This window comes from Echinops telfairi, unplaced genomic scaffold, assembly GCF_000313985.2.
Source record: "Echinops telfairi isolate 266 unplaced genomic scaffold, ASM31398v2 ScPeMD7_2573;HRSCAF=3158, whole genome shotgun sequence".
NCBI classification, from domain to species: domain Eukaryota; kingdom Metazoa; phylum Chordata; class Mammalia; order Afrosoricida; family Tenrecidae; genus Echinops; species Echinops telfairi.
Window position 1 is genome coordinate 13,902,808 of NW_022106471.1, and position 16,757 is coordinate 13,919,564.

The window sequence follows — 16,757 nt, forward strand, 5'->3', positions numbered from 1 at the left end:
GGCTGTGCCATCAGCACACTCCAAGTTCTGGTCTTCCTTGCATCCTAGTGTCCTGTTCTTCTTCATACACTTCCGTTTCTCAGACTACTCACTTAGCATAGAAACTGAAGTGTTTCAGTGAAAAAATAGAACCCTGGCACACATCTTTCTTCATTTTAAAGCATGTAGTATCCCCTTGCTATGTTCAAACAACTGCCTTGTGGCCTGTGCACGGGTTCCCCAATTATGGGTAAGCCGTCCGGAATTCCCTTTCTTTTCAATGTTATCAAAGTTTGGTATGATCCTCACAGTTGAATGCTTACTCAATGACACACACTCTACAGCTTTCTGGCATTCTCTGCTTTCAGCCAATATCCATCTGGCATCAGCAATGATACCCTTCATCCCAAGTCCTCTTCGAAATCCAGCTTGAATTTCTGGAAGCTCCCTGGTGATGCATTGCTGCAACTTTTGTTGACTGATCTTAAGCAAAATTTTGCTTGCGTGTGATATTAATGATGATCAATAACTTCTTCATTCTGTTGAGTCACCTTTCTTGGGAAAAGGCATACATGTGGATCTCTTCCAGTTGGTTGTCCAGGTAGCAGTCTTTGAAATTTCTTAGCACAGGCTAGAGAGTACTTCCAGTGCTGCATTACTTTGTTGAAGCATTCCATTTGTCGTCTGCCAATTCATGCAGTCCCTTTTAAGAAACACATATAACCACAGGCTGTACCCTTGCATTGACTATGTAGAAAAAGGGGCAAAGTAAGTGCCCAGTATCCACCTCAACCCAAGCTCTGTGCCTGGTTTGTATTGTGAATGGGGCAACATGGCAAAAAAACAAACATATTTTCAGTGCAGCTTGGATGTCTTCCTTCAAAATCATTGGGTTTTGAGCATATGTTTCCTCTTGCAACGGGTTGAAAATCAACCAAGTATTTTTGGTAGAATGATTCTGTGTATTTCTTCCATCTTTTTTTGATGCTTCCTGCATCGTTCCATGTTTATGCCAGACTCCTTCAATGTTACAGCTCAAGAAGTGAATATTTCTTCAGTTCTTTCAGCTTCAGAGATGCTGGGTGTGCTCATCTCTTCTCATTTTCTAAATGCTTTACTTTGTCTTCTTGAGCTGCCTTTTAAAATCTCCCATTGCTCCACATTCAAGAGCATGTGTCTTCTGACACCCACCTTGGTCTGTCTTTCTTCCTGTCTTTTTAGTGACATTATACTTTCTTGGGATTTGATGTTCTTGGTGTCATCCCACAACTCATCTGGTCTTCAGTTGTTAATATTCAGTGGATCAGATCTGTACTTGAGATAGTCTCTGTCTTCAAGTGGGATATACTCAAGGTCATATTGTAGTTTTCATGGGCTTGTTTCAATTTAGCTTTAACTTCACCCTGTACTTGTTTTGGGTGATGGTTCTTGAGCTTCTCTGTTATGTAGTTAATTTGATCCCCTTTTGTGAGGTCCATGTGTATAATCACCATTGATTGTGTTGAAAAGTTAGTCACAATGAATATATGGTTGGCTTTGTGAAATTCTGTCACACAATCTTTGGCATCGTTGCTATCATCAAGGTCATATTCCAAGTACCGATCCTTCTTCTTTGTTTCTAACTTTAGAATTCCAATCGCCAGTAATTATCACGGTATCTTAACTGCATGTTCTATCAATTCCAGACAAAAGAAATGGGTAGAATTCTTAAGTTTTTGTCTTCACTGGCGTTAGTTCTTGATGTGCATATTTGATTAATAGCTGTGTTAACTCATCTTTCTTGTAGTTATATAGGTCTTATCCTATCACAGACAGCATTGCACCTCAAGAGATATGATACAATGTTCTTTCTGAGGATGAATGCAACACCATTTCTCTTGAATTTGTCATTCCCAGTAGGGTAAACCATGTGATTGACTGATTCAAAATGGCCCGTACCAGTTGATTTCAACTGACTGTTTGCAATATTGATATTTATGTGTTCTATTTTATTTTGGATGTGTTTCCATTTACCTCTTCATACTTTGTGCATTCTGCATTCTGGTTACTAACAGATGTTTTCAGATTCCACTCCCCTCCTCCCACTGCTAATTTTGACTCATCTGAAAATGAAGAAGAGAGTTTTGCTCCATCAACACCTGTAAGATCTACAATCTACTCTGTTTTGAAAAGGCAGCTTTTGCCCATGATGTTTGGGGTGACTTTCAACCTTTTCGGGAACTCTCTCAGAGAAGGTTTCGCTGCTCTTGGTGAGGTTGTCAGGGGCTCATCTCTCAGGAGTGGACAGCACATGTTTCTCCTAGCCTGGAAGCTCCCTTGAAATCAGTTCACCTTCTGGTATCTGAAATACCGTTAGCCTAGCTGCCAACATCACAGCAGCACACAAACCACACGCTTCCAGATGAGTGAGTGGTAGTGATGGAAGTATAATGATGACTTAAAACACAAAGAGCGAGTCCTGCTCTCATATAGCCACATAATAGCACAACATTTCCTCTGTGAGTAGGGCTTTGAAGAAGAAGCCTAGTCATTTGTTAAGTACCTGGTTTATCTACTGCATCTCACACATTTATTATCTACTGCATCTCATACATCAGTGCAGGAGCTTATATGAAGGTTGGAAAAATTAAATGCAAACTTGAGAACTATGGCTAACTCGATAAACAGGATCCATGTAGGGAAAAGAAATACAATTTTAGTTTACAAGAAGCTTAGTACAAGACCTTGATGTGATATGACTTTCAAAATAGCTCAAGCATTTTTAGAACCATTATCAGAAGCCAAGAATGTAGATATGTAAGAAGGAAATGGCATCCTTACATTTGCCACACATCTCAGACATTTGGATCCATTTCTGAGAAGTATAACTGCAGAGGAAAGCTGAAAATCCGGTTGACTCCGGAGGAACCAGATTTCATAGCGGGAGGTCCAGAGCACATCTATGAGACATTTTAACAAACTGCTATGCCTGGCACAGGGAAGACAAGAGAGACATGACAGTGGCCCTACCTAATTCATATGCTTCCAGGAAAGGTGAATTAGAGAGTGTTGTATAGTCATACATGACAGATGTTGAACCAGCCAAAGGGGGGTTGTTTACAAATTTCGATTTAACATTAATGATGAACTTTTGAACAAGAAAAGCTACTGGAAAATGCCATGAACCCCTTGCCTGGAGTGAGGAACATTCAAACAGCAAGAAGCTGGGATGAATCAGTCTTCAGGAATGTTAAGAGCAGTTTTCGTTCATTTAAGGATGAATTAGACCAGACATTTCCTAGGGCTTTTTTCAAGTCTGAATTTTTATGATGTTATGTTAGAGTTGCTTCTAGCAACATCCATGTTCCAGAATGTTCAAGTTAACCTTCTTTTACTACATCCATACAAAACAAAAGACCTATTGCTGTGGGAGAATAAAGATGAATCCACCATAATCTTTCATTTCAGGAGCCGGATAGGCAAACCTGGTACCCAAGTCCTATGTAAAGTAGTAAGGAGCAGATGTCACCTTGAAGATTCAGGTTCACCTGATCCAACTCATGGTATCCCCCCCTCCCCCACTTTCTCCTTCTTCTTTAATCATTTTATTGGGAGCTTTTACAGCTCTTATAACAATCCACACATCCATCCATTGTGTCAAGCATATTTGTACATATGCTGCCATCATCATTTTCAAAACATTTTGTTTCGACTTGAGCCCTTGATATCAGCTCATTTCCCCTCCCCCTCCCTCTCCCTCATGAACCCTAATTTATAAATTATTAATTTTTCATGTCTTACGCCAACCACTGTCTCCCTTCACCCACTTTTCTGTTGTCTGTCCCCCTGGGAGGGGGTTATATGCTGATAAATGTGATCAGTTCCCCATTTCTACCCCCACCTTTCCCTTCCCTTCATAGTATCGCTACTCTCATTATTAGTCCTGAAGGGGTTATCTGTCCTGGATGCCCTGTGTTATGAACATGCTCTGGTCTAGCTGGACTTGTAAGGTAGAATTGGGGTCATGATAGTCAGGGGGGTGTGGGGAGGAAGCATTAAAGAACTAGAGGAAAGTTGTATGTTTTCTTGGTACTATACTACACCCTGGTATTTTTAATTACATCAAATGCACATTCGAGCTAGATGATGAATAAAGAAGACTAGAGAAGAATCAATGCATCTGGATTATGGTATTGTCAAAGACAATCGATGGTACCATGGACTGTGAGAAGAACAAAGAAATCTGTCAGAGAGGAAGTACAATCAGAGGGCTCCTTAGAAGCCAGGATGGCGAAACTCTGTCTTGTGTCCCTTGGCTATGCTACTGGGAAAGACCAGTCCCCAGAAAAGATCCTCAGTGGGATGAATGCACACAGTAGTTACAACAATGGGCTCAAGCACAGGAAGGGTTATGAGGACCATGCAAGACTGGACAATCACTTGTCCTGTTGCATTGAGGTCACTGTGAGTCATAAGTCAGTAACACTAGGCACTGTGTTAGAGTGCCATGTATATGCTACAAGATTTATCTACCCCTGCTGGGCATATTATGTTTTATAAATATGGAAACAAAATTAACTTTATATCCTAGCTCTTACCACTGTATAACTTTTCCACCCAAAGTATTTTATTTTTGTTAAATATTTCTACAGGGAAATGTACAAATTCCTTTCTCTACAGTAGCTTTATTGAAATATAGTTCACACATCATACAATTTACCCTTTAAAATGTATAACTCAATTATACATTTTAGTATATTCATAAATATGTTCAATCATCAGCAGAGTTAATTTTAGAACCTTCATCACCTCAAAAAAGAAAACCTATATGTACTCTTAACTGTCACCCCCATTCTCCTACTCGTCTCCACGATCCTAAATAACTATAAATCTATATCCTAACTCCCGAGATTTGACTATTGCTTACAGTTCATATAAATGGAATCATACAACATGTGTTCTTTTTCAACTAGCTTCTTTGATTCAACACAATGTTTTTCAAGGTTCATGTACGGCAGTGGTTCTCAACCTTCCTAATGCTGTGACCCTTTAATACAGTTCCTAATGTTGTGGTGATCCCCCCTCCCCAATCATAAAATTATTTTCGTTGCTACTTCATGACTAATTTTTTCACTGTTATGAATCTGGTGACCCCTGTGAAAGGGTCGTTCGACCACCAACGGGGTTGCAACCTACAGATTGAGAACTGCTGATCTAAGGCATAGTGATATCAGTACTCCATTCCTATTGTGGCGGAAGCATAGTCTGTTGTATGGCTACACTATCTTTTGTTTATTTATTCTTTCAATAATGGGCATTTGGTTGTTTTCACCTGTTGGCTATTATGTATAATACTTTCATGAACTTTTGAATGCAAGTTTTGAATAGCCATTGTTTCATGGCCATGTTAGTCTGGGTAGAATAGAGAAACAAATACACAGAAACTCATATGTATATAAGAGAGAGTTTTATATAAAGGGCAAGTGTACATTCCAAAAGCATCCCAACCCAGTGCTGTCCAAGCCCTTAAGGTCAACATTAGCCCAAATGTCCAACAGCGATCTACAAAGTCCTCCTTGATCTAACAAAACACACACAATGACACCGACTACAGGAGGAAAGCCGAATCAGTGAGCATGTAAACATCTCAGCACTGGCAGGGGTCTCCACATGGCTCCAGCACCCAGGGCTGCATCAGGGTAGGCCCATTTGGCTTCTCCTCAGGGATGTCTTGCAGGAAGTGAGCCTTGTAAGCTAAGCAGGAAACTGGCTAAGGGAGCTGTACCCTGGTCCATCCAACCATCAGAGAGCAAGAGACCGGAGAACCAGTAAGCAGAGGCTCACCAAGCCATTTGCCCTTCCATTAATCCCACGTGTTTATCTGCCAGGTTAGCACAATAAACCTTAACTATCTCAGTGGGTATGGTCTTGTGAGTGGAATTGCTGAGGCATATGGTAATTCTAAGTTTAACTCTTTGAGGAACTTCCAGGCTGTTTTTCAAAGATGCTACATCCTTTCACATTCCCATAAGCTGTATATTCAGATTCTCACATTTCTATATCCTCAAAACAATTATGATTGTCTTTTTTTATTCTAACCATCCTACTGGCTGTGACAATGATGTCCACTTTGCTGATGACTAGTGATGTCGAGCATCTTTTCATATCTTTATTGGTTATCATCTTTTGAGAAAGATCTATTAAAACTCTTTACCCACTTTGAATTGGGTTACTTGCCTTTTTATTTTTGACTTGTAAGAATCATTTTTTATATTCCAAAGGCAAATCTTTAAGTGATATTATTTGCAAATATTTTTCTTCCTCTATGGACTGACTTTTCACTCTCTTGGTAATATCCTTTGATGTTCAAATGTTTTAAATTTCAACACTATCTGATTCATAATGTTTTTCTTTTGGGTATTTTGGGTACCATATCTAAGAATCCATTGCCAAACCTAAGATCATGAATATTTTTTTCCCACAAGTTTTATAATTTTAGTTTTTGCATTTAGGTTTGGGATCCACCTGGGGCTAGCTTTTGAAGATAGTTTGAAGTGATGATCTGAGTCCCTTCATTTGTATCTTGTCCCAGCACAATTTTCTGAAAGAACTGTTTTTCCCCACTGGATGGTTTTGACCTTCATGTAAAAAAGAAGCAAATTAAAGACGTAAGTGCATACTCAGTTCTAAACTTGATGTATATCATGTGCCAATCCCACACTGAGCTGATTACTGTTGTTTTTTAGTTGTGTTTAAGATGGGAGTCCTCCACTTTTAAAAAATTATTATTATTTCAAGCTTTTATTAGCTATTGTGAGTTCCTTATAATCCCATATAAAGTTTAAAATCTGCTTACCAATTTGTGTGAAGAAGCCCTTTGAAGCCTCTGGGATTCTGAAAGGGTTTGCATTGAATCTGTAGATAAGCTTAGGGACCACTGCTATCTTAGCCATAGTAAGCCTTCCAATTACTAAATAAGCCAGCTTCTCTGATTATTTGCTCAGCATACAGATTTAATAAGTATAGTGAGAGGGTACAACCTTGTCACAAACCTTTTCTGACTTTAAACCATGCAGTGTCTCTTATACTGTTCGAACAACTGCCTCTTATTCCATGTACAATTCCACATGAGCACACTGAAGTGTTCTAGAATTCCCATTCTTCTCAAGGAATGTGGCCATCAGGATTGGAGGAAGGCTTATTAACAACCTGCAACACTCAGATGTCACAATCTTGCTTACTGAAAGTGAGGAGGCCTTGAACCACTTGCTGATGAAGACTGGGATTGCAGCCTTCTGTATAGATTACAACTCAATGTAAAGAAGAGCAAAATCCTCACAACTGGACCAATAGGTAACACCATGATGAATGAAGAAAGGGCAGAAATTGTCTAGGATTTTGTCTTTCTTGGATCCACAATCCATGCTCATGGAAGCAGCAGTCAAGATATCAAAAGAGGAGTTACATTAGGTAAGTTGGCTGCTCAAAACCTCTTGAGAGTGTGGAAAAGCAAGGATATTTCTTTGAGGACTAAAGTGTGCCTCACCCAAGCCATGTCTTTTCAATTGTCTCCTATGCATGTGAAAGTTGGACATTGAATAACGAAGACCAAAGAAGAATCAATGCATTTGAATTGTGGTGCTGGAGAAGAAAATTGAAAGTGCAAAGACTGTTAAAAGGACAAACCGATCTCTCTTGGAAGAAATACAGCCAAAGTGCTGCTTAGAGGCAAGGATGGCGAGACTTTGTCCTACATACTGTGAGCGTGTTGTCAGGAGAGACAGTCCCTGGAGAAGGACACTATGCTTGGTAAATTAGAGGGACAGGGCAGGAGCGGAGGCCCTCAATGAGATGGATGGACACCATGACTGCAACAATGGGCTCAGGCACTGGAACAATCAGGCACTGGGGACATCACAGGATGGAGCAGTGCTTTCTTCTGTCGTGCAGAGGGTCACTGTGTGTCAAAACAGACTCGATGGCACTTAACAACAACAACAATTCATAACTCGGAGGATTGTTGTTGCCACTGGCCAGTGAGTTGGTTCTGACTCATGTTGAGTCCGTGTAGGAATATGCCATCGGGTTCCAGATCCCCAGCCTGTCTTCTGAAGGACCCCTGAAGAGATGTGTCTTGATGAACCATCTGTGCTACCCGGGGACTCTCCATTTAGTTCGATCCTTAATTTTTTTTTCCAACGGTGCTTTCTCATTTCACGGTCTAAGTTTTGCACTACTTTTGTCAAAATTTTCCTAACTATTTTAAACTCTTAGATGCTGTCTTAAGTGGAGTTATTATTTTAATTTAAAATTTTGATTTCTCATTAAAAATGTATAGAAATATAATGGACTCTTTTATATTGAGTGTACCTTCAATTTTTCTGAACTTATTTATTGGTTTTAAAGTGTTTTAGTGGATTCCTTAGCATTTTCTCCATATGCAATATATTATCTGAGCAAAGAGATCATTATACTTCTTTCTTTGCCATGCAGGTGCCTCCACTGTGGCTTGTCATTATTATTATGATTACTGTTAAGCCTGTAACCTAGAGAAAGAGGAGGGGAAGAAGGGAAACAAGGGGCATACTCTGACAAAGCATGCATATTTAGCTTGTGATTAACTCACGTTACAAAAAGAAAACTAATACCCTGGAGAATAGTTACATAACCTTTTGTACCCAGTGTTTTACAGTTATTAATTTATTTAATCATCACCACAACCTTATGAGGTTGTTGTCTTTCATTGGACACTTTACAGATGAAAGTGCTGAGATACAGAAAGGTAAGTGGTCTCAAGACCATCAATGGCAGAGCTTGAATGACGGAGTTAATAGCAGTCAACATGCACAACTTTCAACGAATTCAAATAATTCATATTTCAATTAACACTCAAAATAAATTAAGTAGGTGACATGGTACCATTTTACAAATGACCAAATTGATGCACATAGATATTGAATGACTTGGCAAAACCAGAATTGGAATTTGTAACTTTTGACTGCAGGCTTTATTTATTGCACACAGCTACACTTGCGAAACCTTTTCTAGATATTGGAAATAGAAGATATTCTGGAACCATGGAGTAGGTTGTACACAGGTTAGAGAATACTGCTGGCTACTTCAATTTGGCTTCTATAAATGCAGAAACCAGCAAGTTATCGGGCTTATTTAACAGGCAGAAAGGGGAAGGAGCGCTTGATCGGGAGTGTATGAAGCAGTCCGTGGAAGTGCAGGAAGAACTCCACGAGCTAGCTTCGGAAAGTCAGTTTCTAGAGAAGGTCAGGATATTGGTTTTCAGGAATCACTGGACAACGTTTCCACGGCTCTGTGATCAAGGGGAGCCTGCACCAGTCCTCTTCCAGCTGGTGACACAACAGTCAAGGAGAGGCTAACTCCAAGCAGAGCCTGATTTTGGTTGACCTACCTTGGTTTTAGACCCACTTTTTGGCTTGCACATCCAGAGCACAGTAGGAAGATGGAAGAAATAGGATGCTTTTATCAACAGGGAGGAATGGACACTGCCTAGCTTTTTTATTTCTGTGCTCTTTTGTGCAAGTCACTTTTCCTTCCCCTCCCATGACACATTTACAAAGCTGGGAAAATGTAATGTGTTCAGTGGGCAAGTTTTGAAAACTAACTTTTAATAAAGTTCCGTGAGGTTCGTGCTGGGAAAGTAGTCTATGAGTATGAGTCCCCATTTATTACATCTCATTTGGTAGTCTCCCCCAGGGTATTACATTATATATAACATACATCTCAATATGCTATATACTATGTATGCATATATGTGTGAGTATACGCACACACACTCTCTAAAAGAAGTAAAGTGATCATTTACTTAGAGCCCGATAGGGAGTAAACAAAGTTTCCACCTTCCTGCAGAAAAAAAGTATATGCATTACCAATTTCCTTTTATATCTATTTTCAGATCAGGACAGAGAATATAGCTATATTATGGGAAAAACTATAAGTTCCACAGATAGTTGATTAGCCCAAAAACGTGTCTTAGCACAACAAAAGCTTTCCTTACAGGCATGACCAATACTGTAAATTGCCTCCATTGCTTCATACAGAAATATACTGTGGATTGCTTAATTATAATTTTCCCCATTCGTTTTGTTTTCTTCATTATGATGTCCTCACTGTCAGCTTTTATAATGCAATGTAGGAAAGAAAAAACACAAAGATTCTGTGTGAAAAAATGAGAAACATCAAGAGGACGTAACAAGAGAGGTAAATGAAATCACTGGTATGAGTGTGGCATCACCATGACTTCTGCACTCTGTGTGTGTGTACATACACTGAGCTATTTTTAACTGTGGTGACAGTGCAGTTTAATTGGTTATAAGCAAGTGTACATGACACAGTGCTGTTGGCTTGCCCCTGGTAAAATCAATTTGTGTTCCAGTGTTTCCTAAGAAAGACCTTTAATTTTCCAAATGGGCATTTCCTTTGGCTGATCAGTGGAGATATGTGCAAATTTGGCTGCAGAAGATGTAGACTGGTCAGTGAGCAAGTGCACAGAACGTGGGCCTTAATAAATAGGAATTCCAACGGATTTTGCAGGTGGTGACACCTGCTCTCTTTGCAGCTGCCACCGCATGGAATATGATTTTGCACTGCCATGTCACATTGGCCCATGATAAACAAAGCTATTTATTTCTTAAGAAACAATAGCAGCCCAATATGACAAGTTGAGCTGGTTCAGTGAAATTCAATTGTGTTATTTTCTGATAACAGGAATAGAGCTTGTGCCATCGCTTTACATCACATCCTCAGTGTAAATTTGGTGTTTATTTTAAAGTCTAAAAGACAAATCCAGCTTTTATTGCTTTTATTATCTTTGATAAGTTATGTGGCAAGAACTGCTACTCCTCACATAAGCTTATATTAAAAATGACATAGAGAGATTTGAATTAAGAATTAATATGACTGTGATGTATAATAAATAATTAGGTTTCTTTTTTATTGTAAAAATAAATATAACACAACATTTGCTTATACATTTTTCATGTGTACTCATGAGACTGATTTTAGATGCTTAAAATGCCTACCATTTATCTCCCACCCAACTTGCCCCTCTTTTGAGGGGGCATAGGTCTACACTATGTCCAATGAAACCATAATTTCCACCTCCTTTTTTTCTTCCAAAATTATTATCAACTGAGATGATTGGTATTAGAAAATCTAGGTGGTATAGAAAACACTTTATTTTTTATCATGAAAATCACAATAAATAATCACATCTAGTTTTTCAAATTTAAGAAATAACCTATGTAAATTTCACTCAATAATTTGTCTTATTATTTTTCTGAGGAAGAGAGAACTTATCAGAAAAACCCCTTTTGTATTTCATCTACATAAAAATATAGGAAGAATATATACTATACCTTGAAAGTATTACAACATCTTTGTTTCACTTTTCAATAATTCTATAAATTCTCCTTGCTACTGTACTGAGAAAACCTACATGACCTTAGAGCTAGAGATATTGACATTGATTAACCTATAATAAGTCTCTTTGATGAGCAAAAGTTACTTGTTAAATATACAGAATAGTTACAGAAATACGAAGACCAGAAATTAAACAGACTAAGCAAATGTGTGTTTTTACTGGTTGTTTAGCCATTAGTGATTCTCCACAATTATCACAGTCCAGTCCCGTTTCATTCATACATTGAGCAAAACCTAAAAGCTCTGTGTCTTTTCCTTGAACACATGAGTCAACAGTAGTTCATTGCTTTGGAGATATGGAAATGCACTTGGCCTTTGCATTTTTAGCACGATCTTACTTCTTCAGTTTGGATGATTTCTTTTTTAGAAAGATATATTTCTAATATATTTCTTTGTTAGAAATATATAATAAAATATATATTAAAAAGAAGACATATACATTTTCCCATCAGGACTTCAATATTAAGGTCACTTTTTTCCCTTAAAGGTTGGCCATATCCGCTAATGAAAGTGCCCATTGATTGATGCTGAGTTGAAACTTTGTACTCTGACACACTCTTTATGACTAGAACCTGGGGTTTGATAGAAAGTGGCTTAGGAGACATAGCCCAGAAAGAATCATTTAAAATAGGACAATAATAGTTAAAAACTAACGATCATAGCCTCCTTGTTTTCTTTGAGAATTGGTTGAATGTATATGGCTTAGAGGGAGAAAATGTTCCCACTGTGCCTCATCTAAAAGAAGTGCACTAGAAATGAACTTGAGAGCCAAGTGGAACTTAATCCCCCAAGTTCCCAAGAGCTAAATGCACAAATGACAAGTTAACATGCCATTTGGTTTATCTTTCTCAACTCACAAGACTTTACCTAAATTGCTCAATCAGATTATCCAGGACGATAGAATGTGCCAACCATGGCTACTTTGCTACTATGCCTTGGTAGGAGAGTGAGAAGACAAGAGAGAGAAATATGAGAGAGAGAGAGAGAGAGACAATTATGTGCTATGGCCTAACACAGCAGTTTGAAACCACCCGCCATTTTTTGAGAGAAAGATGAGGCTTTCTGTTCCCATAAAGATTACAGCTTTGGAAGCCCACAGGGGTAATTCTACTGTCTTATAGGGTTGCTATGAGTCAGAATCAACTCTATGGTAGTGAGTTTGGAAAACGGGTTTATAGGTGATATAGGTAATATGTCGCAATTCCTGGAACAGTAATATGATTGGGCTTACCTTTGGGGTACATTGTAGACTCTGGGTAGAAGTAGGAGTCACTGGGTAATGCACATAATTAAGGGCTAGATTACTGGGTGAAAGGGTAAAAGTTCAAACCCACCCAAGGGTACCTTGGAAAAGAGGCCTGAGAATCTACTTCTGAAGGGTTGTGGCCTGGTACACCATAAAGCAGTTCCACTCTGTTCACACAGGGTCTTCATGAGTCGAATGGCCTGGACAGCAATGACAACCACAGGTGGAAAGATGGCAAGGGGCAGGAAGAACAGTTGGCCTGCTAGTACCCAGGAATGACCCCATAGAGGGCCTCTGAACTAATTTGTCACAGTAGGATTTCTCTACAATCGCCACATGCTTGGAAGGGATTCAGCTCTCACGGGTATTTATAAAACCCAAATGCCATAGGGAATGCATTATAAGAACCAAATAGCCTATCATCTAGGAATTTACGTAAAAGAATTGAAGCCTTTTACCCACATTTTTTACACAAATTTTCTCCAATATATTCATTTCTGAAAGTAAAAAACAAAATGAAACAAAAAACTGAAAAACAATTCAAATGCTAGCTAGTATACATGTATCTATATAAGAAACATTATTTAACAATCAACAATAAAAAGAATGAGCTACAAGAAACAACAAAGATGAATTTCTGAAATATTAGGCTTAACTAAAGAAGTCAGACACAGAATAAGTCATACCATGTGATTGTTTTCTTGTGATGCACCGGATCAAGTACACCTAATCTATGATGATAGGAATCTAAAAGTAACTGCTTTGAGTGCAAACCAGACAAACATAGCGCAAGAAAACTAATGTTCCTTATGAATCTAAAGGCAGAAATGCTTAACAAAATACTAGCAAACCAAATCTAAGACTACAGTTAAAGGATTAAATACTGCCACCAGGTGAGATTTAGTCCAGGAATTGGGTGCCTCAGCAATAGATATTCAGTTGAGGTAGCATACCACCTAAATAGAACAGAAGAATTATAAAATAATTTTGATCGATACAGGAAAGGTACCTGAAATGATCCAATAAACTGTTATGATAAAAAAATTCAACAAACTATAAAATAGAAAGGAAAAACTTCCTTCTGATAAAGAAAATTTATGGAAAACCTATGATTTGAATTATTCTTTTTGTTGTTGTTGTTTTTGAATTATTCTTAAGGTCAGGAACAAGACAAGAATGCCCTGTGTCACCGCTGCCACTTAATACTGCATTGGCAGTCTTGTTCGGGCGATTAGAGGCACAAAGTTGTAAGAGGTATCTTCAACTCTGAAAGCAAGGCAAAACTCTCCCTACTCACATATGGCATCAGCCTATAGGAATATATGCATATAAATAATCCCTAAAAGAAAAACCAATCACAGTGATTGGTTTTGGGGGGCATCGATGTATTGATGCCCCCGCCCCCCACCCCAGAGGGATGAAGAACAGAAAAGTGGGTGAAGGGAGACAGTGGTAAGTGTAAGACATGAAAATAATAATAATTTATAAATTATCAAGGGTTCATGAGGAAGGGAGGGTGGAGTGAGAAAAAAAATGAGGAGCTGATACCATGGGCTCAACTAGAAAGAAAAGGTTTAAAAATGATGGTGGCAAAATATGTACAAATGTGCTTGACAAAATGGATGGATGCATGGGTTGTTATAAAGTCTATAAGAGCCCCCAATAAAATGATTTAAAAGAGAAAAACTACTAGTGTAATAAATGAATCAAATACTTTATAAGGTATGAAGTTAATGTACAAAATCCAGTTGTGTTCTGTACAGAAGCAATGAGCAATCAGAAGGAAAATAATTCCATTCATGTGAAAATTCCATTTGCACTAGACATTTTATTTATACTAAAAAGATAAAATAATCTTGGAATAAATCCAAGTAGACAACTGAAAGACTTATGTAGTAAAATGGTAAAGCATTGCTGAAATAAATTAAAGAGCATATAAGTAAATCAAAGATATCCCATGCTCATGGAATGTAGGGCTTAATGTTGTTAAGATGCCAGTATTACCCAAAGCAATGTATGGATTTAATGAGATCCTTATGAAAATGTCTTTTTCTCATAACTAAAAATCTTCAAATTTATAAGGAGCAAGGAGTCTCAAATAGCCAAAGCAAGTTTGAAAAAAAAAAAAAGAACAAAACAAGAGAATTAATACTTACTTCGTTATTTCCAAACACACTTTAAAGTTACAGGAAGCAAATCAGCTTAGTGCTGTTGCATTAAGGGAGATACAGGGCAATGGAAAGAACTGAGACCCCAGAAATAAACCCCCAAATCTATGGTGTTAGTTTGCAACAAGGCTATGAAGCCACCAAAAGGCAATCGAATTGCAGCCTTGAAAACTCTCTGCAGAGCAGTCCATTTGACTTGCATGCGTCTGCCATTAGTTGGAGTTGACCTAATAGAACTATTAATGACAACATTATGGCACCTAGTTTTTAAGGATGGGTTATTACATATGACACCAAAAACACTAGCAACAAAAGACAAAAAAGATAAATTGGACTTCATCATAGTTTTCTTTTTGCGTCCGAGCATGTTATCAAGAAATTAAACAACTTGCGAAACAGGAGAAGATATTTTGTAATCAAACAAGGGGGTTCCCCAAAAACAAGAGACTAAAACTCCACTGGGTGGAGCTTTTGTAGTACGTCTCCCCACCCCCCAGGCGAGCATCAAGCAACTTGTTCTGAGTTAGTGCACCTAGTCTTGTCTCCTGGGAAGGTTCTTTCTGGTCACAGTGAATTTTTCCGTAAAAAGCAGTTTCACTCAAACCTTGGTTTTGGGGTTTTTTTTTGTGATACCAACTTTAAGAGAACAGTGTGCAGCCATGAAATTTTGTTCCCTGCTCAGGAAAAATGCCACAGAAACTGTTGGGATGTCGAACACAACTTACAGGACAGCTCTATGGGAAAAATTTAAGTGTACAAGTGGTTTTCTTGTTTCAAAAAAGGTGAAATGTTCTGGATGAAAATGTTGACAAACATCACCACTGAAGAGATGGGGAAGTTATCTGGACTACCTCGGAGCTCAGTTCAGCAAATTTTAAAAGAAGATTTGTGAATGAGAAGGGTCGCTGTGAGATTTGTGCCTTGGGTTCTGACTGACCAGCACAAAGAGCTTCGAGTGGAAACATGCTGTGCTTTGAAAGAACAGCTCCAAAGCAACTCAGAAGGTGTTTTCCAAGGTCATTACTGGTGACAAGACATGGCGCTGTTCTTACGACCCCCAAACCAAACATTAATCAAGCCAGTGGAAGATGCCATCATCACCTTGCCCCTCCCCCCTCAAAGCTTGTCAAGTGAAATCAAAGATCAGGATGATGCTCATTTACTTTTTTGATGTGAGGGGGATAGGGCATTTGGACTTCATTCCACCAGGTCAGACTGTTAATCAAGCTTTCTATTTAGAGGCTCTGAAAAGATTTCATAACAGCATGTGACAAAAAGGGCCTGATTTGTGACAGATGGGGGACTGATTTTGCCACCACAACTGTGGGATACAAAAGACTTTTCCCCAGCTTTGTCTCACCCAAAGATATGCAAAACATTAAAAAGCTGTTTGCCAGCACATGATGGGAGGTCAGATGCTTAGAGATGTTCTCCCTAAAGGCATTCAGCCACCAGACTATTATCTGGTCCACAGTAGGTGGGGCTCACACCCTACTGATAAGGATAATAATTGTTTCCATGGAGATCAAGAGAAGTGGTCAAACCTGCTCAGTGACATCCAAAGTTAGTCTGCCATACTGAATCTAGGATCCACCCACTTGTCACATGTATGCCCCCAATCCCTCCCCTTCATATTGTGTGTATACCCCTAGATCATCCGTCTCATTACTGTATTACCTATACTACAACTCCTTTCTGTGACTTATGTTTCTACCTGTAATTAGAGGGCTTGCTCACCCCCAAAAGATATATAAGCCTTGGTTAGAAATAAAGAGTTCTTTCTCTCCCCGTCCCCTATCCCCTGCTCCCTCTCCCCATCCTCCTTCCCTTCTCTCTCTCAGCCAGCTCGCCGGGGTGCTTCGCAACATGGAACGCTACTGGCCCCGTGAAACCAGCCAGTGGAAGTCCAACACGGATGTCTGAGCCTCTGC

General features: G+C 38.9%; 1 protein-coding gene and 1 non-coding gene across 2 annotated transcripts in view; both read left to right on the plus strand.

The window, feature by feature from the left end:
* Window positions 1-690: 690 nt before the first annotated feature.
* LOC115870927 lies at window positions 691-815 on the plus strand. The gene has a single exon (XR_004047005.1). It is a non-coding gene; the product is annotated as a small nucleolar RNA SNORA51 (small nucleolar RNA).
* A 3,430-nt stretch (window positions 816-4,245) lies between these two features.
* The window catches only part of FANCL (FA complementation group L), a 154,150-nt gene continuing 141,638 nt past the window's right edge, over window positions 4,246-16,757 (plus strand). The window contains exon 1 of the mRNA XM_030886650.2: window positions 4,246-4,422. Within this exon, the coding sequence (XP_030742510.1) occupies window positions 4,246-4,422 (177 nt within the window). The remainder of the gene's footprint in view (window positions 4,423-16,757) is intronic.